The sequence below is a fragment of the Diceros bicornis genome, chromosome 16 (assembly GCF_020826845.1).
Source record: "Diceros bicornis minor isolate mBicDic1 chromosome 16, mDicBic1.mat.cur, whole genome shotgun sequence".
Lineage (NCBI taxonomy): Eukaryota > Metazoa > Chordata > Mammalia > Perissodactyla > Rhinocerotidae > Diceros > Diceros bicornis.
The window spans coordinates 16,521,047-16,544,334 of NC_080755.1; the positions used below are offsets into that span (position 1 = coordinate 16,521,047).

General features: G+C 36.3%; 1 protein-coding gene across 1 annotated transcript in view; it reads left to right on the forward strand.

Annotated features, from left to right (window-relative positions):
• NDC80 (NDC80 kinetochore complex component) overlaps positions 1 to 23,288 on the forward strand; it is a 46,859-nt gene that overhangs the window by 19,345 nt on the left and 4,226 nt on the right. The window contains exons 8-15 of the mRNA XM_058556861.1: positions 388 to 481; positions 1,778 to 1,884; positions 2,637 to 2,781; positions 5,376 to 5,581; positions 11,017 to 11,169; positions 14,063 to 14,152; positions 19,504 to 19,596; positions 21,151 to 21,281. Coding sequence (XP_058412844.1) covers positions 388 to 481; positions 1,778 to 1,884; positions 2,637 to 2,781; positions 5,376 to 5,581; positions 11,017 to 11,169; positions 14,063 to 14,152; positions 19,504 to 19,596; positions 21,151 to 21,281 — 1,019 coding nt within the window. The remainder of the gene's footprint in view (positions 1 to 387; positions 482 to 1,777; positions 1,885 to 2,636; positions 2,782 to 5,375; positions 5,582 to 11,016; positions 11,170 to 14,062; positions 14,153 to 19,503; positions 19,597 to 21,150; positions 21,282 to 23,288) is intronic.

Below are 23,288 nucleotides of genomic sequence, written 5' to 3' on the forward strand. Positions count from 1 at the left end.
ATTTATTTAAATTTCTCGTAAGGTAGAATTATCCCTAAAGATGATTAAGTTTGTGCATTTTATGTTGAATTATATTTGTTAATAAGCTTCCTTATTTGACCTTCTCAAAATTCTGAAGGTATGGTTTCTTTACTTTAAAGTCACCTCTATCCAAATTTAAGTGTTATTTTCATCTTCGTTATTCATGTTAGAAGCAGCAGAATGAGTAAGTCTGTGCAGCGTAATTAATGATAAACCCTAGATTATCTCTCTTTTATAGGAATTCATATAACTACTTAGTATTCCTGACTTTTTATTTTTTTAATTCAGATTTAAATTTCCACTTAGTAAAGTGAGACTAAGTAGAGAATCATGGCTTTGTTTTTTAAATCTGCTTAACCCAATCAGTTGTTTTTGGACTACACCATAAAATGCTATGAGAGTTTCATGACTGGTGCCGACAGCTTTGAAGAGATGAATGCAGAGTTGCAGTCAAAGCTGAGTAAGTGTTGCCATTCCTAGTGTGCTTGCTCTTCATCATTTGTTTAACTTTGTTCGTAGAGTTGTAACTTATCTTACCATGCCCAGTGTTTATATGAGCTACTCACTTTAACTGCATTTAGATGCCTACTGATTTTTATCTTCATTGTTTCTTTGGTGGAGAGAAGTAATAATTAAGCAGAAAGAATACTGGTGTTGGAGTCAGACCTGAGGCATAGCCCTTTACTGGCTGTGTGACCTTAACAAACTACTCAACTTGTCTGATAAAGTTTTGCAAGATTAGATGGCCATATATATTAAGTATCAAACCTGCTACAGAGAAGCACGGATGATAATCAGCAAATGTTATTCCTCTTGGGGGATAATTTCCCTGTGATATCCTTGCTTTACTCTTTGAGAAATTAAAGCACCAATTAGTCAAAAGACCAAAGGTCTCTGTCAAAATTTTTGGCAGAAAGTTAATGGGCCATTATATTTCCAAAGAAAGAAATTCTTTATTTCTCTACTCAGCTATAATCTAGTGACGTTGAGTATTTACTGGCTAACTCTAAATGTTCCAGAGGTATTATTTTACATTGCTGTTCCTTTTATTGAAATAGTCTTGTATATAAAATGCCGGAGTGATAGATAAAATAGATAAATTTAAGATGTGTAAAGCTATTCCTCCAAAGACAATGGAATCAATCAAAACAGGAGAATATCACCTTGCCACTATTAGCACAAAGGGTGAAAGCATTCCCTCATGTTCCCATGGGTTATACCTTCCCGAAGAGTAACGAGGATAATTTCAGCTTGTCCACATGAGAAAGAGAGCAAGGTAAATGATGTTGTTTTAAAAGAGGAAAATTCATAGTGATCTAATACCCAAAGCATCTAGTGAGTTCTTTGATATTTCTGTTTATAATTAAGCATATAAATTGTATTCATTTATTTAAACAATACTTATTGTATACCTACTGTATTCTAGCCACCATTTAGGCACTGAGGATACAATGATGAAAAAGAAGTCAAGATCTCTGCCCTTATGAGCTTACATTTTATTAGTCAGAGACAATAATTAAATGAACTATGAGTCAAATGGTGATAAGTGCTATGGAGAAAAATAAAGCAGGATAAGGAGGTAGAGAGTGTAGTGAAGGGAAGGGTTTGCTATTTTAGAGAGGGTAAGATATCCTTCATTGATAGTGTTTTGAGCAAAGACCAGAAGGAAATGAGGGAGAAAGCAATGGTGAAAACCTGGGAAAGAATGTTCTAGACAGATTTCAGATCTTATAAAGTTTTTGGGTTTTGTCTCCAGAGGATTTATTTAATGTAGATGCTTCCAAGCTGGAATCATTAGCAGCAAAAAACAAAGCATTGAATGAACAGATTGCAAGACTGGAACAAGAAAGAGAAAAAGAACCGGTTAGTAAACATGCTTATCTTCAGTAGGCATACACACTTACTTAGCTCTTTTGGACTCTTGGGTCTCCTTAGAGAATACCAGCTGTTTCTTTATCAAAAATTTTTTTTAAAAAAATATGTTAACGAAATAAGCTTCTTAAAAGTTAAAATTTTTTACATAGGACAGAACTCCCAATGAAAACATGTTTGGTATCTCTGGAGCTTTGTTTTCCCTTGTGATCTATCAGTCTTGGACTAATGGTGTTCAGAATATGATGAAAGAGTCTTACCTATTTACATAAGACCAAAAAGATCTTCTGAAAAGTCCCCACGTTATACGCCTCTAGGGAGCGCTATTTATAAGAGGCCCTGAGTTTTGTAGTTAGTGAAAAGGGAATGGTAATAAGTGGGTTTATATAATATATTGTATCCTAAGGGCTTTCTAAAAGTTAAATGATAATATCCAGTTATCTAATTTTATTTTGTATATTATATTACTGAAGCGCCCAGACTATTCTGTAAAATATCAGATTTTATATGTTTGTGCTTTTTTATTCTGGCCCTTGACTTTTTTCTATCCCAAACTGATTTCTTGAAAAGTACATCTTCTTAATTAGGTAATAGTAATAAAGTCGCCTTTTGGTTCTTTTGACTCCCTCTAAAAGGGAAAAGAAGACTCTAATTTACCTTTCTCTAATATTGCTGTACTTTTAAGTAAAATATGGAATGATTATTGATGAGAATAACTAATTTAATGTTCTTTTCTTTTAAAGAATCGTCTAGAGTCATTGAGAAAACTGAAAGCTTCCTTACAAGCAGATGTTCAAAAATATCAGGCATACATGAGCAATTTGGAGTCTCATTCCGCCATTCTTGACCAGAAATTGAATGGTCTCGATGAAGAAATTTCTCGAGTAGGTAAGCACAACTAATGCTAGAAGAGGTCATTCAGAGTCGGATAGGGACATGTGTGGGATTTATCACATAGAAACAGCTTTTTCATCTATGTCTTTTTTCCTTTAATGGCAAATGGCTGTAGCAGGCTACCAAGTTTTCAGTGCCTTCTATATTAGTTTTCTGAGGCTGCTGTAACAGTACTTGGTGACTTAAAACAACAGAAATTTATTCACTCACAGTTCTGAAGGCTAGAAGTTCGAAATCCAGCAGGGCCACACTTCCTCCGAGGACTCGCAGGGAGAATCCATTCCTTGCCTCTTCCAGCTTCTGGTTGTCTGATGGCATTCCTGAGCTTGTGGCCTTGTCACTCCAATCTCTGCCTCCGTCCTCACATTGCCTTCTCTGTCTCTCTCTCCTCTTTTGTCTGTGTTAATTTCTTTCTGCCTCTGTCTTTTAAGGACGTTTATGATGGCATTTAGGGCCCACCCAGATAATCCAGAGTAATCTCATCTCAAAATACTTAATTTAATCACATCTGCAAAACCTCTTTTCCAACTAAGATAATGTTTACAAATTCCGAGGATTAGGACTTCACATCTTTAGGTGGCCGTTATTCAACCTACTACACCTTCTGAGATGTTTTCAGGCACCTGGCTTTTTGAAGCCAAAAGGGATCTAACCTAAGAACATATGCTGAATATAAATATATATTCTATTCCACCTTGTAGTTAATAAGCCAGCTTCTTAAATCTCTGCTGGCCTCAGTCTACTATAATTGTCTTATCCTCCATCACTACCTCCTAAGCTACTCAGCAGCTTATGCTGATTGAAAATAAGATGAAAAGATGCAAGTACTACAATTCTTTGGAAGCAAAAGTCCAACTAAAGAAAGCTTGTTTATATTGTGTGTTCCTAACATTTTCATAAACACATACCAATCTTAATCATAAAACTCTGAAAATACTGTGGCACATGAATTGATTGGTATTTCTCTGGTGCCAGAAGGAGAGGAAATTTCTCTGGTGCCAGAAGGAGAGGAAACGAAGGTGTCTACAAATTGCAGGGCTTTTGGACTGCAGCTTACAAAATAAAAACTGTGTGGACCTACTACGCTATTTTCCCACATCTTTGCCTGCTTCAATTTTATTCTTTTAGGATTTTAAAGCTATGTCTGTCCCACATAGGAGTTGTGTAGATAGTCCTTAAGATGTTGCTTTAACTCTTAGTCTATAGGATATTGATCATCTGTCAAGTCAGGGATAATAATTATCCAGGTTATTTGCTGAATTGGTTTATTTTTTTCCAAATAACTCTGACTACATATATTAGATTTGTTCTGAATCAACTCTTTAAATAGTTTACACTTGGCCCCTAATGGTTGTTCTCCATGATGGCAAGGAACCATAGACTCATTTCCTATTATAGCGATGTTTGTAATGCAGTTAAATCAATACCATATAATTTTAATACTTTATCTTTCTTATTGGTATTTAGTCAAGAGAATTTTCATGCTTCCTACTTTTGTATTTTTTTCCAATAATTGCAAACTGAGTAGATGAGAGAGAAATACTTCAGCAACGATTTGCCGGTCCAGAGTGATTTAGTTTGAAATAATAATTTGATAACTGTTAACCTAAGATGTTTTTATTCTGCGTATTTTAACTTTCTTGATTATTTAAAGCCGTTTATAGCCAAGAGTGAATGAGACATTTGAACTCTGTAGAAATCGTACATTGTGGATTTTTTGTGCAGATTCCTGTAATAAATGTATAGTTTTACTTAGACCAACCATTAATTTATTTTTATTTTGAGCTCAGGTGGGAGTTTCCCAACTACAGTGCTACGGCTGGGTTATAACAAAGGCACGATCTTGATCCTCTCAGCACTCAGGATGATTCTCTTGGCGCGTTTGGTCATGAGCGTCCTCATCCATTTATCCCAGCCTGCTTAAAAATACTGTCATATTTTTTATAAACTATGAGTCACAAAAGGTTGGAAAATTCTATTCTGTGTAACCCCAAATATTTTAAACCTTGGCTGATAATTTGCTGTTTGTATGTACCATTTTCTCTTGGTACAATATAGTCATTCTTGATTACAAATTTTGGTAAATAGACAAAGCAAGAACCTAACCTCTATGGTTGTTTAATATCTGATGAAACTGATATTGAAAATATCAGTGAAGTAAGAATAAACTGATGTATTTTAATATAAATATTTTATGTTTGTGAAAAACTTGTGGATTTTCTGACTTATTGCAGAGAATCATGCAAGAGTATTAAAAGCTTTTGAACTGAACACTGACAGACTATCTCTGTTAAGTGTAATGATTCTTAATCATAATCATTATGTGTGGGGCCATATTTTTTTCATGTAGCACTTTCTGAAAACTATAGCAAGCCAGTAGGGAAATAAGTTTCTAACATAAAACTTTAATTGTATCATCTTTCAAGAATGTTGTTAACAAAGTGGAATCGAACAGAATTATCCAAAAAAAGAAGAGAAAAATATATATGTACATAACTTGGAAATTTAGACATCTTAACTCTATTAAGTAATGGCATCAATTTCTTTGTAGGAATTGAAGGAACTTAAATTTATTTTTTTCAATGCAGAACTAGAATGTGAAACAATGAAACAGGAGAATACTCGACTACAGAATATTGTTGATAACCAGAAGTACTCAGTTGCGGACATTGAGAGAATAAATCATGAAAGAAATGAATTGCAGCAGACCATTAATAAATTAACCAAGGATCTGGAAGCTGAACAACAGCAGTTGTGGAATGAGGAGCTAAAATATGCCAGAGGCAAAGAGGCGGTATGTCATACCATTTCCAGAGTGGCAACTCATCAGAGCTCACTTTTGTTGAGGTCTATTCCTATTAAGAAGAGCTGAGTGGGTAGAATAAATTGGCTAGAGGTAAAATTTTTTAGCATTGACATTCTGCTAAAATAAACTCATCCCTTTATGTCAATTCAGTAACATCCCAATTTCTCTCAGTCAAATTTAAGGTGGTTCACTAACAGTGAACCAACAAATTCGCAAAGAAGTCTCTAAGGCTGTGAAAATAACTTTCATAAAGCCCCTGCCTTTTATTCTAGAAGAGGATATGAGTCACCTCTTCATTTACCTATTCACTACTGAAACACTTATTTAACAACTGCTATGTGCCTCTTAACCATGCTGGGCATAGAGGAAATAAAGATAAAAAGGCATAGACTCTCCCCTCAAGAAACTTCCAGGGCCGGCCCCATGGCTTAGTGGTTAAGTGCACGCGCTCTGCTACTGCCGGCCCGGGTTCGGATCCCGAGCGCACACCGACGCACCGCTTCTCCAGCCATGCTGAGGCCGCATCCCACATACAGCAACTAGAAGGATGTGAACTATGACATACAACTATCTACTGGTGCTTTGGGGAAAAAAAAGTGGGGGAGGATTGGCAGTAGATGTTAGCTCAGAGCCGGTCTTCCTCAGCAAAAAGAGGAGGATTAGCATGGATATTAGCTCAGGGCTGATCTTCCTCACAAAAAAAAAAAAAGAAAAGAAACTTCCAGTCTAGTTGATACTTTTCTACCATGAGATCAGACCTCCAACAGATGTTTGCACAGGGTACTGAGGAAGCATATAGTATACCTAACCAGATTTATTGTCAATGGTGTGGGGAGATGGATGAGGTAGTTTTTAGAAAGGCTTCGTTGAAGAGATAACACCTGAACTGAATTGAGAAGAATTAGCATGGCAAGGGTAGGGGAGTCAGCAAACGAAGTATTTGGGAAAGCTCAGAGAGAAAAGAGCATGATGCACTCTGGTATCATAAGCTTTTCAAATGGCTGGAGCTTAATAGCAAGGGATGGGGGCACATAGCAAAAGATGAGACTCAAGGGATAAGCATAGACCAGATGGTGAAGATCCTTTTCATGTTTAGAAGTTTAGACTTTATCCTGAAAGCTCCAAGAAGCCGTTAAAATTTTTAAACAGGTATGATTACATTTCAGAAAAATCTCATTTTTGGTAATGTGAAAAATCGATTGGAAGGGAGCAAAATAGTTGGATAAGGATCTGTGGCAGTAATGTGGTAGAAATTACAAGCTGAATTTAGATAATGCTAGTGGAGATTCAAAGATGTGAGTAAATTCTGACAATTAGGAGGTAGAGTGAATAAGGCTTGATGAAAGAAAGGGGAGCAGTCAGTGTCTGGCTTGGGCGATGGGGCAAGCAGTAGTACCACTCATTCAGGAATAGAAGAGAAGAAGTTGCGAGTCCGGAATGGGGATGGTATGCTGAACCTGTTGTGTCCAAGGGGCATCCAAGTGAAAATAACTAATAGGCTATTGTTATATGGGGCTGGACCTCAGCATAAAATATCTGAGTTTGTAACATAGATTTGGTAAAAATCAGTATGCATTGTGATTGATGTATTACAAGCCACAAGGGTAGATGAATTCACCAAGGAAGAATGCATGGAAGGAAGATAGAACTCTGAGAACACCAGCATCTTAGAGTAAAGAAAGTCCCCTTAAGAGAGGCCTAAAAGGAAACTGAGGACTAGAGAGAGATCAAGAGAATAGAAGCTGAGAGAGGAAAGAGTCAGGAAGGAATTAGCAGTGTCAAATGCAGTAAGAGGATTAAAAAGTTTCTGTCAGATTCAGTAGCAGCAGTCACTAGTGACCTGCATCAGAACCAAATTGACTTCATTTTAATTTTATAAGTACTACATTCATTATCATCTTAGCCAACATTGTTGAAAGTGGGCTTACTGACCATATGAATTTCTAGATATTAAAGTTTATCCTGATTTTTGTTAGCAATCTTTTATAAATGTTCTATACTTCTGCCTTATTTAGCTATACACTATTTACTCTTGCTTTTAAATGTTGCTCTCAGGACACATGAACTTTTTCTTAATGATTCAGCATAATCATGGACATGACACCAGTGTATTCTAAAACAATATAATAAGTTAACAGTTGTCTAGGAACATTTTTCCTATCATATAGTTCCAGCAGTGATCTTTTCTGCTGTTACAGTATTTGCATTCCTAAGAAAACTTATGTAAGTTAAGACTTTTCTTTTTTTCAGAAAAGGTAAGAAAGCATGTCTTTAAAAAGGCTTTTTTTTTTTTTTTTTTTTTTGATGAAGAAAAACAGACTAGAGAATTTCAGACTTAAATTTTGGTTTGAAGTTTTTCGCCGTAGTATTTTCAGTTATAATGTTTGTTCATTGGTAGGTGTAGTTCTAAAATTTAAACCTCACTGAGAAAAATTTAGTCTATATCTTTTGCTCCAAAAGTAATGGGGTTTTTTTGTCCTATTCCTCCAGCACTTTCCTTAGTACAATTAAAATTTAAAAAGTAGTTCAAATGAAGCAGTTGTTTTTGCCTAAGGGGGCAATACTGTTTTTTCTTCCTGGTCAAATTATAAGGTACATTATAGGCATAATGCAAATACTTTCTTAGGTTTTAACTGTTTTGTATTATTCAAAATCTGTATTTTACACACCTAAATATGTAATTGTTAATATGGAATGGGCAGTTGAATATGAGCAGTAAGCATTTCCTCCTTTTTTGGCCGTTTCGCCATATTTTTGCTTTGCCTTAACCGTCTGTACTCCCTTATCCTCCTGACCTTCTAGGTAATCTTTGTCCCTGTGTATTAAGGAGAAAAACATACATTTATAAGAAATAGCCTGTGATGGTGATCCCAAAAGTCTTTGAACCTAGAATTTGGTAAACCTATGTTTTAGCTCTGGACTTGCCACCACATGCCTATGTGACCTCAACGTGTCATCTAACCTCTCATATCCTCAATTTCCTTATTTATAAAATGAAGTGTGGTTAGACTAGATCGGTGAATCCAAAATGAGTTATTTCAACAGATGTTAATGAATATATTTTCTCTCTAAAGCACTGTGTGGGAAAGGGGAAGTTAAGAATCTCTAGACTAGGAAAACTGAGTTTAGCTGAATTTAGCTGTATGAATGCTATTTTTGATTGAGAGAATCAGGCTGAAAGAAGAAAATTATCTGGGAAGTAGGTAAGCAGTAGCCTAATGAGGGGCCAGAGTAGGGCCATGGACAGTGAGAAGAAAGCCTTAGGTACTGGGTAAGAGAGATATTAAAGAATAGTAACAGAATGTAAAAGTTCAATGTAAACATTTCATTCATCAGCTTTTTTTCTGGACTAATTTTTTTTTTTTTTTTTTTTTTTTTTGGTGAGGAAGATTAGCCCTGAGCTAACATCTGTTGTCAGTCCTCCTCTTTTTGCTGAGGAAGATTGGCACTGGGATAACATCTGTGCCCTTCTTCCTCTACTTTATATATGGGACACCTGCCACAGCATGGCTTGACAAGAAGTGCATAGATCCACACCCGGGATCTGAACCTGCAAACCCTGGGCAGCCGAAGTGGAGCGCGGGAACTTAACCACTACACCACCTGGCTGGCCCCTGGACTAATTTTTATTCTGCATGCCACCTCTGACTCGTAGTAGCCTTCTGGAGCTCTATGATGAGATAGACATTGAGGCTACATCTGGACTCATCATGAAAGTGTGATCGATTTTCACTATCTGAAATGGTTGTGAGAAGGAGAAATGTGCCACATATTTGCTCTCTCTGCAGTTAAGCATGATAAAGTGCATGGGCTTGTGAAAGCTGTTTTCAGTAGATACATAAAATGCTAGAGAAGAACAGAAGAAACTACCCTTAGGACTATTTAGTGTAACGACAAATAGGCCCACATACCTTAACAGTCCCTTGAGAGCTACTATATTACAAATTATAGTTGTTGAAATGATTTCCTGATTCATGAATAAGAAATCCTAAATTTAATATATATGTAGTATTGCTTTTGAGAGCTGATAAATTTTTGGAAATTGCAAATTAAGCAAATTCTAGTGGGTGCTCTTGCCTCTGCATTCTTTCACTCAAAGTATTCCTTTTTATGGATAGGTAACAGCAGTGAGGAACTAAGTGTATTAAATAGACGAAGCGGTATAGAAATACATTAGCTAAACTCTGCAAATTTATTTATTTAATCAAATATCAAGTATCTACTATGTGCCCAGTACTGTTATAGGTGCTGGGGATGTAGCTGCTTTCATGGAGCTTACATTCAAGCAGTGGAGATGAAGACATAAATAACATATGTCAGGGCATAGTAAGTGCTATGAAGAAAAATAAAGAGAATAGAGAAATTGGGGGTGGGTAGCTATATTAGAGGGAAAGCCTTTCTGATGATGTAATTTGAACAGAGCCTTGAAAGAAGGAAGGAGACCAGAAAAAGTAAAATATGTTACTAAAGTATTTTTATCAAGACAGTTAATATAACATTTTGAGGGGCCGGCCCGGTGGCGCAAGCGGTTAAGTGCGCGCGCTCCGCTGCGGTGGCCCGGGGTTCGCTGGTTCGGATCCCGGGCGCGCACCGACGCACTGCTTGGCAAGCCATGCTGTGGCGGCGTCCCATATAAAGTGGAGGAAGATGGGCACAGATGTTAGCCCAGGGCCGTCTTCCTCAGCAAAAAAAGAGGAGGATTGGCGGATGTTAGCACAGGGCTGATCTCCTCACACAAAAAAAAAAATAACATTTTGAGACTTAAATGATTACATTTCACTTATTTTGGATAAATGAAATGTTTTTGTACATTGACAGAACTAAGGTTTGTTTGTTTTTGTCTCATAATTTCTCTATCTGGCACTTTAAAAAGTGAATTTTTGGGGCCAACTCATGGTGTAGTGATTAAGTTCGACACACTCCGCTTCGGCAGCCTGGGTTCATGGGTTCAGGTCCTAGGCACAGACCTACACCACTCGTCAGCTGTGCTGTGGTGGCGACCCACATACAAAATAGAGGAAGAGTGGCACAGATGTTGTTAACTCAGGGCGAATCTTCTTCAAGCAAAAAGAGGAAGATAGGTGACAAGATGTTAGCTCAGGGCAAATCTTCCTCAAAAAAAAAGTGACTTTTAGTTAATACCTAAATATGGACTCTTATTCTAAACTATTTGTCAGATAATGGAAGAACAGTAGTATATGCTTACTAATTAATTATAGTCTTAAAATTATCTTACAAATTTAGTGAATAAATCTTTCATTCTTTGTATTTTAAAACTGCCACCCTTACTACTAAAAAATTACTAAACTACCGAAAAATAGACATAATGTTTGTGTAAAATTACAGAAATACCAGTTGAAAATCACATGGAATGGGGCTGTTTGGATATTTTTAACATTTCTTTTTATGTTCTCTTCTTACAGATTGAAACACAATTAGCAGAGTATCACAAGTTGGCTAGAAAATTAAAACTTATTCCTAAGGGTGCTGAGAATTCCAAAGGTTATGACTTTGAAATTAAGTTTAATCCTGAAGCTGGTGCCAACTGCCTTGTCAAATACCGAGCTCAAGTTTATGTAAGTGATCATGAGCGCTTCGGAAGGTTTTTAAAAGATATGATTGATGTCTGGTTCCTATATCTGTAAGTAAGAGTTTAAACTTCAGCATGTCCATAACTCAGGACTAAACATAGAAATATAATACTGAGACTTTTTATCTTCTTCTTGGTAGTAAAAATCTCTCTATTGTCCCTTACTCTTTAAATTACAAAGCCTTTTCTTCTTCTCTACCTACTTTATCTATTCAACTATCCAATAAAAAATCTGATTATGTACAAAATAGACACCAGGATTATAAAGACAAAAATGACCTGACTCTTGCTATCAAGTTGCTACTAGTCCCCTCGGGGAAGAAAGACATAAATAAATAAATGCTATACACATGCTTTATTAGATGTCTTTACAAGGTATGGTAGCAAGATCACTTCTTCCCAGAACTGAGAGAAAAATCCTCACAGAGATGATGAACCTGGAACAAAATCTCAATAGAAGAGGTATTTATGGGAGTGGTCTATGGAAAAGAGTTTCAGGCACAAGGACACACATGAAGGCATGAAATATAATAGAACTTTAAGTAACACTAGCAGTCAATAGTGAGAAATCAGCACCTAATTTTCAGATATGGTCAAAGATGTAATTTGGGGAGGAAAATTTTTAAATTGCTCTGTTGCAACTTCTCTATTATTCACAGATTTTAGTGTTTGAGTGGCTCCCCAAAAATGTCAGTTTTCAAAATACTTAGTTTTTGAAAGGAAGAATGTCAATGAAAGTCTAAAGCTTTTCATTTTTTCCCTTGAGAATCATTCATTCAATAACTTATTTATTGAGTACATACAATATTCCATACCAGCTACGTACTGGAGATAAAATGCCCAGAAAGATACAGTCCCAACTTTCCCAAAGATTGCAATTTTTTTTTTTTTCCTGAGGAAGACTGGCCCTGAGCTAACATCCGTGCCCATCTTCCTCTACTTTATATGGGATGCTGGCACAGCATGGCTTGACAAGCAGTGCGTCGGTGTGCACCGGGAATCCGAACCGGCAAACTCCGGGCCGCCGCAGCGGAGCGCGCACTCTTAACCGCTTGCACCACCGGGCCGGGCCCTCAAAGATTGCAATTTATTAGTGGACAGACTTTGATTAAATAAAGCTAGACTCATTTTCAATAGAAAAAAAAAATGCATTCAGTAAACAGTGTTTTACTCAATTGTTTCTTGAACAGTAGGTAGCTAGGAAGGTAGGTAGATGGATGGGCAAGCAGACAGGCAAGCAGATAGAGTTTACTCACCACCACTTTGAATAGTTTGACATGACTGGTGCAAGAAAATAATTACCTGAATCAAATCTCTGTAGAAAAGATTACATAGTGCAAAAAGAATACATATGCTCGGAAAAGAAGGAAAATTTTTTTCTTTGATCTCTGGAAATAGTTTTACATAATAAAAGAACAATAAAAATAGAAATAGCATTAAAAAGGTGCAACTCCAAATAAGTAGTATTTGGAGAAAAGTTCTTAAAGAGATTAAAGAAGTCATTACATTTTTCAAAAAAGAGAAGACAAGGGCCAGCCCCATGGCTTGGCGGTTGAGTGCGCACACTCCGCTGCTAGCGACCTGGGTTCAGATCCCGGGCGCGCACCGACGCCCCGCTTCTCAGGCCATGCTGAGGCCACAGCCCACATACAGCAACTAGAAGGATGTGCAGCTATGTCATACAACTATCTACTGGGGCTTTGGGGGAAAAAAAAAAAGGAAAAACGAATTAAAGATGACCCTGGAGTTTAAAAAAAAAAAAAAAAAGACAAAATTAAAACTCAGCAATAACTTCTAAAGACCTACTGAAAACATAGTAATATACAGAGTTTTCTTTTGGAGTGATGAAAATGTTTTGGAACTAGAGGTGATGGTTACACAACATTGTGAATGTATTAAATGCCACTGAATTGTACACTTTAAAAGAGTTAATTTTAAGTTAAATTCATTTTAACTTAATTATTTCAGTTTAAATTATTTTAAAGTATGAGTTTCACCTCAATAAAAAAAAAAATAATGGGAAGCAATGAAATACTGTGTTGAAATAAAGTCAGTAGAATAGAGGATAAGCATAAGAAATACAAGTAGATAAAAGCTTCCAGGTTGGTAAACATATGGAGCTACAGGGAGAGTGACACGCCCGGAGAGAGTGGAAGCTCTGCACCCCTTCCCAAATACCTTGCCCTGTGCGTCTCTTCCATCTGGCTGTTCCTGAGTTATATCCTTATTTAAATGAACTGGTCAACATTGGCCTCTTCTGGACACCCACCTTGCTTTATTCATGGAACAACCCATCCTGGCAATCTCTCTGCAGTAGTATATCGAGATCTTCCTTGTTCCTTTTGCAGCCTTAAAGTCCTGCATTGTGTTGCTTATTCAATCAGTCCCTGTTGATGGACATTTACCATGTTTCAAGTCTTTTGCTGTTACAATTGAGTTACGATGAATAGCAAAAAGAAGAAGAAATACAAGCAGATAATTTTTAAGACTAAACAGTTGAAAAGGATTAAAAGAAAAATGATGCATCTGGAAAACATAGCATAAAAATACAACCTACCTATAAATTGTTTTTGAGAAAGATACTGCATTAAACTAAGTGTACTTATAAAATGTTTAAATAATAGCAGTGAATTTCCAGAATAGATAAGCAAATCTAGAATTTTGCGAGTATTCAAAAGCAGAAGCAAGTTATACTCTGTAGTTATAAAAGTTACGTTCAAAATTAGTTTTATTTTCTTATTGATGGTGTATTAATTTAGATTAAAAACATCATGACTTTGCTTTTTTTCTCCAAAAGTGGTTCCCCCTATCATGAAGCATGATAGAAATTTTGTAACTACGTGTGTCATATGTAACCCACATCCCTATGTATTTTATAGGTACCACTCAAGGAACTCTTGAACCAAACTGAAGAAGAAATTAATAAAGCTCTAAATAAAAAAATGGGGCTAGAGGATACTTTAGAACAAGTAAGTAACAAAACATAGAATTAAAAGCAAAAATAAGATTTTTTAAAACTTAAATGCGATTTGTGGTTTCTGATTGCTGAGGAATGAATTTTTAATAAAATATGAAAAATGAGAGTTGGGTATACCCTTGACTTAGAAACTTTTGAAATAATTTTTGTTGTTGTTGTCGCTGAGAAAGATACACCCTGAGCTAACATCTGTGCCAGTCTTCCTCTGTTTTGTATGTGGTTGGCCGCCACAGCATGGCCACTGACGAGTGGTGTGGGTCTGTGCCCAGGCACCAAACCTGGGCTGCCAAAGCAGAGCACACCAGATTTAACCACTAGGCCACAAGGCTGTCCCTGAAATAATTTTTTAAGTAACCTAAACATCCTAGGCTTCACGTATCATTGATGATGAAGTGATATGAAACTGAGTGAATTTCCCTTTTTTTTAAATGGAGAATTGCCTCCTTTAACTTGAGGTAATTTAATAATATCCTTTTCTATACTAAAAGGGATTTGTGGTGGCTACTTGTAAAGTGGGTATGTACTATTTGGGGTTAGAGACTAACTAGCCGTGATAGATTAATACATTTCTATTTACCAAATTTTTCATTCCAGACCATGGAATGCAGGGGAACTCAAATTTAAATGCCTATAGAAGTCTATTTCCAAAAGTAGTTTACAGAAAGTTCCTGCTTCTGAGAGACTTGAAACATAACATCATCAGTATCCCTGAGAGATAATACTACTACTGTATTCAATAACCTTTAAACATTGTTATAGATTAAGAAAAGTTAAGAAGCTATTTCTCAAATGCAAACAAACAGCATTGTTTGTATAACACCAAACAATTAAAGGAAACCCCTAGTTAATTGAACTCTTCAAAAACTATTGTGTTCTGGCTAACAGATTTCAAGATTTCAGTAGTCCCCCCTTATCCATAGGAGATCCATTCCAAGACCCCCAGTGGATGCCTGAAACTGCAGATAGTACTGAACTCTATATATGCTTTTTTCTATACATGCATACCTATGATAAAGTTTAATTGATAAATTAGGCACAGTAAGAGATTAACAATAATAATTAATAATAAAATAGAACAGTTATAACAATATAATAAAAGTTATTATAGATCTTAGCAGCCTCAGCATACGATTTTTTTTTTCTTTCCTTATTAAGTCAAGAACTTAATGCACTTTTACTAAGGGCCATTACTAAGTAAAATAAGGGTTACTTGAACATAAGCACTGCGATACTGTGACAGTTGATCTGATAACCAAGACAGCTACTAAGTGATTGACTGGCAGGTAGAGTATACAATGTGGATACAATGGACAAAGGGATGATTCACGTTCCCGATGGGACAGAGTTGGATGGCGCAAGATTTCGTCATACTACTCAGAACAGCATGCAATTAAAAACTTATGAATTGTTTATTTCTGGAATTTTCCATTTAATATTTTTGGACCCCAGTTGACTACAGGTAACTGAAAGTGCGGAAAGTGAAACCACAGGGAGGGAAGAATACTGTATTTTAGTAAACTCACAGTGTTAGCATTTTGAAGAATAGGTTAGAGGTTCACAAGACTAGAGACACACGATTAAGAGACTTAACAGTATCCTAAGCAATCAATGGTAAGGACTCAAACCAAGGCTATTGCAGTAAAGATAGAGAAAAGAGATTTAAAGATTGAAACAACATAATTTAGTGGTCTCTTTGGATGTGAAAGTTAAGGAAGAGAGAGCAATTAAGAATATCCACATGTCCAGCTTTGGTATATGGTATTAAAGAAAAATTATTCATGACACTTGTTAAAGGCAGTAAGGCAGACTTTATTCAAGGAAGGCTATTACAATGGGGTTTTGTAGTAGTTGAGAGAAATTGGGCTTAACTACGAATACAACAAAGAAAAGTGGGAATTTATAGCCAAGAGGTACGGTGGAGATCAGTGGATGGAAAATTACTGAGAGGAAACATCTAGAGGTATGGGGGGATTCTGGCTAAATTAACCTAACAGGGTTCTTGCTGAAGGCAGGTCAGGGTGATCAGACATCATCTGGGGGTTGGTGGAGAACGAGGAAACTGATCAGATTTTGAAGATAGGGGATTCTGGTTAAACTGACTTAGCAGGATTCTTGCTAAAACTGGATAATACAGAGGTAAACATGGAAGCCCAAAAGTCAGCCTAGTTGAGAAGAGTTCAGAAGAGCCTGAGTAGTTTGGTCAAGGAGAGAATCTTTGTTAGTGGTGATGTTCTAGAACCTTGATAAAGAAGACAAGAAAAGAGTGTAGAAGAAAGAATTTCAGAGTGGGATATGCTGAATTTCAGGTCTCTGGGATGTCAAATTAGAGAATGTCCAGTAGGCAGTTGGAGTTTGGAAATATATAGATATAGATGGATATTTCTTAGCATGCAGGTGGTTAAAGCCAGGAGATCTCCCAGGTGTGAGAATGAGAGAGCTCTCCCAAGTGAGCAGATGAGAATATAGCCAAGATCAGAATCCTGGGAGAACATTTACATCCAAAGTACAAGCAGAGAAAGAGAAACCTATAAGGAAGAGTTAGAAGGAACTCCCAAGTCTTAAAGAGGAAACCAGGAGTGTCCATGGTCTTAGAAACCAAGGAAGGGGATTTCAGAAGGGAGTGGTCAGCGACTACAAATGTTACCCAGATGCCGAATAAGATTAAGTCTGAAAGGTGCTCATTGGCATTAGCAAGTAAGGTGTTTCTGGTGACATTTGTAAAAGCACTTTGTGAAGCAGAGGAGCCAGAAAGCATATTACTGTGGATTGAAGTTTGAACGGTAGAAGAGGAAGATACTTATGTGATGAATAGTCTACTCTTCGTGGACTACTACACGTTAGACTAGTACGCATGTTTGAGTCTAAGGAAAGCAGGAGATGGAATGGTAGTTAGAAAGTGGTATATGGGAAAGGTTTCTGTTTTTTGTGGTTTTGTTTTTGGGTTTATTTCTTTTTTCACGGGGGAGGGGGTTTGGTTTTAAAGATGAGAGAGTTCAAGGGAAAGAGGGTCAATTTAAAAAAATTAGGAACAAAAGGGATTGATGGACTTGAATGTGATCTGTGAAGAAATATGAAGGCACAAGATCCAGAGAGTTGCTGGAGGGGTTGGTTCTCTTCATGAGGAAAATGGGTGCCCTGCATCCTGAAACTGACGGGAAGGAAGGAGGAAAGTTCTCATACGAATATGTTGGTTGTGTTGCGCGGGGGAAAATGCCCTTTCTTCCCTTCTTGAGTTTTTATGGCTGGACTAGTAATAAAATTGACACAAGACTAGATTAACAGGAAAAAAACCCAGTTTAATATGTACGTGTTGGAGATCATAAAGCAGTGATGCTCGAAGAGTGAACAAAGTAGACAGTGTATATATCTTTTACACAAAGAAACAGTGAATTTGTGAAGAATTGACAGGACAAAGAAACTTAGGGTTAGGGTTAGGATACGTAATTAGTGAGGAATTTAAGCAGAGTTTAGGCTTGAGGTAGTAAATTAGCAAGGTTTGTTTATGCAGGTTTCTCAGCCCTGAATTCCCTAGCTCTGGTGATAAGGATGCAGGGAGAGCACCTCTCACATGGGAGATTTTTTTCCTGCTTTCAGCGGGAACAGAGACAGGAGGGTCAGAATGCCCTTTTTGCCTCTCAAGTAACTTTAATTGAAAATAATCAATACGCTATTGCGGGATATTTTGGAGTGACCTACCCTGGGCCCCAACTGTTGGAGGCAGGAAGTGATGGAATTCCAGTCTAGTGGCTTCTGTCTTCTTAATGATAGAAGGAAAAAAATCATCTAATTAAAGTAATTAATGATATCTTCTTTGCTTATAAGCATCTTGAGAGCTCTTTATTGAATGAATGAATGAATGAATGAATGAAAGAAAAAGAAATACTGGAGGAAGTATGCCAAATACTAATAGTGGTTCTTTTGGGTTGCAGAATTATTGGTGATTGTTATTTTCTTTAATTTTTCCACTATTGACCACAATGGAAATGTGTATTTTTGTAATCAGGGGAAACTGTTTAATTAATTGATGAAACTTTAGTAAAGCTGACATGGAAAGTAGAAGCTGCTCAGAGGTAAGTAAACATAACTTTGACCAACCGTGAGGGCCTAGTGGAAGTTCTGGTTTTTTAGGTGTCTGTTGGTCTTACAGCAGGTAAGTTTAATGAAACAACTTGTTTAACTTAATAGTTACTTCAGAAGTAACATATCTTTAAATTGGAAGCAAAGTTTATAGCTTCAGTAACTCTAGTCTTTAAAATAATTAGAAAGGCAGGTGGTATAGAAAACATCCTTGGACTTAGAACATCTAGTTTTGAGTTCTGGGCACATGCTAGTTGCATGATCCTGAGTAAAGAGCATTCTTTCCAGCTGACTCTTCTCGCTTGTAAAATAGGAAAGGAACATCCCTCACAAGGGACTTTTGATAATTAAATGAGAAATATATGCAAGTTTCTTTAATAAGTGTAATCATTTTTGTCTTTTGCCAAATAATAATAACTTCACTAAATTTTGCCCAAAACATATGTATATAATTCTTTTAATTTCATGTAAGTGTAGAATCATCCTTTTAAAGAAAGATGTCAGCTTATTTATACATTTTAACCCTATCCTGCAGGAAATATTTTCCTCTTGGTCTAGCTGGAAAACATTCTGTATTAATTACCGGTATCAACTGGTATCAGCACTTGTCAACGGGAAAGGAACTTTAGAAACACTTTTTTTCTTCAGTTTTGGTTTCAACATGTCTTAAAGCTCAAGCTTTAACAAGATTAAATGTGGTTATTTTATTACTCTTTGAAAGAATGTGTTGACTATAACCAGTTAGCAAACATTATCCAGTAAAATCAATATGAATAGTTCTCTTTAACATCCCAGAAAGTGAACACACAAGTGGAAAGCTAGATAACTAAAGTCTAAGTAAAGCTAGACTTCAAAATAGAGAGCAAAAACAATTTATGTTTATTAATATAAAAATATTAGTAGTATATGTAATGTTTATATAATATGTATTAGAGCTTAAAAAGCACTCCCACAGCTACTAGCAGAAAAATGGATATTGGTATCCTTATTTTACTGAGAATTAAGCCAGACCCTTGATTCTTAACTAATGCCCTACTATACTGCTCTGCATTTAAACATTATACATTAAAAAACATAAGTTTCCTTGAAATTAACTCCTCTTTGGGGAATAATAAATTTCTTGGACAAATAATAGGTGAGAGTTCAAAAGGACCAGAAGAAATAAAATGGTTCAGTTAGTTGATTGATAATATAAAAGTTCTTTAACTTATTAAAAATTTTTTGATGTAGAGTTATGATTTCTCAACCAAAGTTTTATTCCCCAAGTTAAATACAATGATAACAGAAAGCAGGAGAAGTGTACGATCTCTGAAAGAAGAAGTTCAAAAGCTGGATGATCTTTACCAACAAAAAGTTAAGGTAAGACCTTTGCCACAGTTTGTATAGGTTAGCCAAAGCTATGTCATGAATTGATTGACTAGGCACCTGTTCTGACATCGAACTGAACTTTTTAAGCTATGTCCTACAACTTGCGTTTTAGTTTAGTCTTCTCTTCCAAAGTGTATTGTAAGGAGTTATTTTGTTCTTTTAAAGGACTTTTTTCTGGAACAGGGCTACCTCACCATAGAACATGTTTTCTGTCCCATTAATAGTTTATACTTGCATATGTGATTCAGTATCCTTGCAAGACGAAAACATGTTTTAAACATAATCTCTTCTACCTTTTTATAGAGATTTAGTGTTAAGTACTCCTAAAGCTTGAACTCCAATAAGGCCTTTTGTATATGTGATTGCCTATAAAGAGTCATTGCAAAGGACTATCCTGGCCAAATTCCAAAGACCATTTGCATGAAATCTAAAATGTGGGTCAAATAATAAGATTCATTTCCAACCACCTCTAACCCACCTTCTGGCCAGGATTTTACTTAGAGAAGTACTCAGATGACTGTGCGTTACCACTTATACAATTTACGTGAAAATTTTAACCACACCAGTTTTTTGTGTGCGTGTGTGTGAGGAAGATCAGCCCTGAGCTAACATCCGTGCTAACCCTCCTCTTTTTGCTGAGAAAGACCGGCTCTGCGCTAACATCTATTGCCAATCCTCCTCCTTTTTTTCCCCCAAAGCCCCAGTAGATAGTTGTATGTCATAGTTGCACATCCTTCTAGTTGCTGTATGTGGGACGTGGCCTCAGCATGGCCGGAGAAGCGGTGCGTCGGTGCGCACCCGGGATCCGAACCCGGGCCACCAGCAGCGGAGCGCGAGCACTTAACCACTAAGCCACGGGGCCGGCCCCACACCAATATTTTTGACTTAGTTATACCAACAAATTATCAGGAATTAAAAACTTTTCTCTTGACCTGTATTATATTTAGGGCCTATACATTTTTTTTAAGCAGTGTGAAATTTTTAGAAAACACACCACAATAATATGATCTACGTGTGAAATAGGAGGCATTTGGTAATCATTTTGTTGTTTCATATGTCCTCCATGACAATACACTTGAGTTTATTCTCTAAAGCACTTAAATGAAAGACTTTATCATATTTCATCTTGAGAAATCTAAGAATTGATGAATTGGGGCTACTTTGCCTGTACCTAGTTAATACATATGTGAAATAATGGTAGTATGAAAGTTATCCACGTTTTGACCTATATAAAAGGCCTCTTTGATGCTCATGTAAAAAATTTAAATCAGAGTATCAGAAAATTTCCTGCAGTACAGACTTGAAAATACTGCTGAATGAATTCTATACAGGCCTGTTGAAAGGGTCACATTTATGTTTACAGTATAAAATTCCCAAAGAAGCATTTTAAAGTCTCTTACATGTAAAGCATTAAGCATCCTGAGAATACAAATGATGATGCAACCTGATTTTTTTTTAAATGCTTTACATAAATTTTTTTTAATCCACTTGGAGTATATAGAATGTAAATATCAAAAAATCATAACCATGACTTTATCCTGATAGGAAGCTGAGGAAGAGGACAAAAAATGTGCCAGTGAGCTGGAGTCCTTGGAGAAACACAAGCACCTGCTAGAGAGTGCTGTTAATGAGGGCCTCAGTGAAGCTATGAATGAATTAGATGCTCTTCAGCGGGAGTAAGTTCATCTCGCCAAGATTTATGTTTATTTTCAGATTAATTATTTAACATTTCTGTAAAACTAAATTATGTTTGCTTTAATTTATATTATAGAGCTATTTGGGGGAGAGGGAGTAGTGAATATAACTTAAGCAGAACAGCTTATAACTTGAGATACTTTCCCTAGAAAAACACATTCTGCTACTATTATAGCTATTGCCCCCTAAGAAATCATTCATTTTTAGATCTAATTAATAGATGGCTTTTAGTCCTTGGAAACAAAATCTTAAAATCAATTCAAATAACTGACTATTTTTTAGTAAATTTTAACAAAATTCCACTAGGCTTTAATAAACTCCACTAAGTTCATATTTTTAAGATATATTTCTTAGAAATTATGTATATTATATAGTAAACTATAATTATACTATAAATTGTACAGTCAGTCTGCTGTAACACAACCTGTGCCATCATAATAATCACCACACTGTGCATAATCATGCAGTAAAAGTCACAGCACTTATGGGAAAATTCGAATTGAGGCACAACACTCTAAAAGTCTGTCAGTGACACACATAAGCAAAAGATGGGAGCCTAGTAAAAATGTTAGCACAATTGTACACATGTTAAATGGTTAAGAAATACATAAATGCTACGATAAATATGACGGTTTACCTTAAAAAGACCTGAAGTTTGCCTGGGGAAATGGGCATTCAGAAGGGTTGCAGCTTGTGAATTATCGAGAAGAGGTGGAAGGAGGGTTATCTGAATCAGATGGAAAGTTGTAACAGCAGATGTGGATGTGTGTGGCTCATCACATAGGCAATGAACTGAGAGAGCTGGTACATGTTTGAGGTGTGTGTGTATGTATTTTGTGTTTTGTGTATTCCTTTACATCTGGATTCAGCTGAGTGCAGTTTTCTGCATTCACCTGGTATTTCTAAGGAAGAAACTGGCATAAGCAAATGCAAAATTTGCATTATGCTCAAATTTCTACCTAATATATCAATGCTGTTGGAACAAATACATGTTTCCAAACAACTGTTATAGCAGAACTGACTGTATATTATAACATTTCTTAGAAGTTCTTAGTTATTAAATTATACATTGTTAATTTCCTGTTGGTTTCCCCTATAACTTTTTTTTTCTTTTTTTGTGAGGAAGATCAGCCCTGAGCTAACATCCTTGCCAGTCCTCCTCTTTTTGCTGAGGAAGACTGGCCCTAGGCTAACATCCATGCCCATCTTCCTCTACTTTATATGGGACGCTGTCACAGCATGGCCTGACAAGCGGTGCATCGGTGCATGGCCAGGATCTGAACCGGGGCTGCCAGCAGCGGAGCCCGCGCACTTAACCGCTACGGCCCCTCCCCTATAATTTTAAAACTCACATAGAAAAAGCTTTAGCCACATTATGTAATAACTATAACTAAAAATAGTGACATTCCTTCATTAAAGAATATTCTGCCTTACTGTATATAATTCTCTCGTGCAACCTATATCAAATCAATATACTGAATAGTTAATCCATAGGCTTAATGTATATTTATATTAAAATATACTTTTTTACGTCTTGATTAAGTGGCCCTGAAATAACTAAAAAATCTTACTTTGAGGTTGGAAGTACAACTCTTAAAAAAATCACACCTCTTCGTTTCGTTATTTGTAGCTTAGAGATAGTAAACTCACTTGAAGGTTTTCTTTGGCTTGCAGTTTTTGTTTTGAGTTTGAATGCCTAAAGGTAAGACTTCTACTCTCCCATTCAAATGTATTTAATGTCTTGCCTCTGAAAGCATTTAAGTTTACAATCGCTTTGGAGACTCAGGTTAAACCATTTGCTCCCAAGCTTTGTATGTTAAAACACAAGGTTTTGGTGCTGTTTTGTTTTGTTGCTTGCAAAGGATCTTTGAAAATGTTTTTATTTCTGTTTTAATGATTGAGAAGTGGCCCTCTATGAATTATACATAGAGCAAGCAGCACATGTATCAATCAGAGTCTGGTTTAATTGAATATTAGGAGAAGCAATG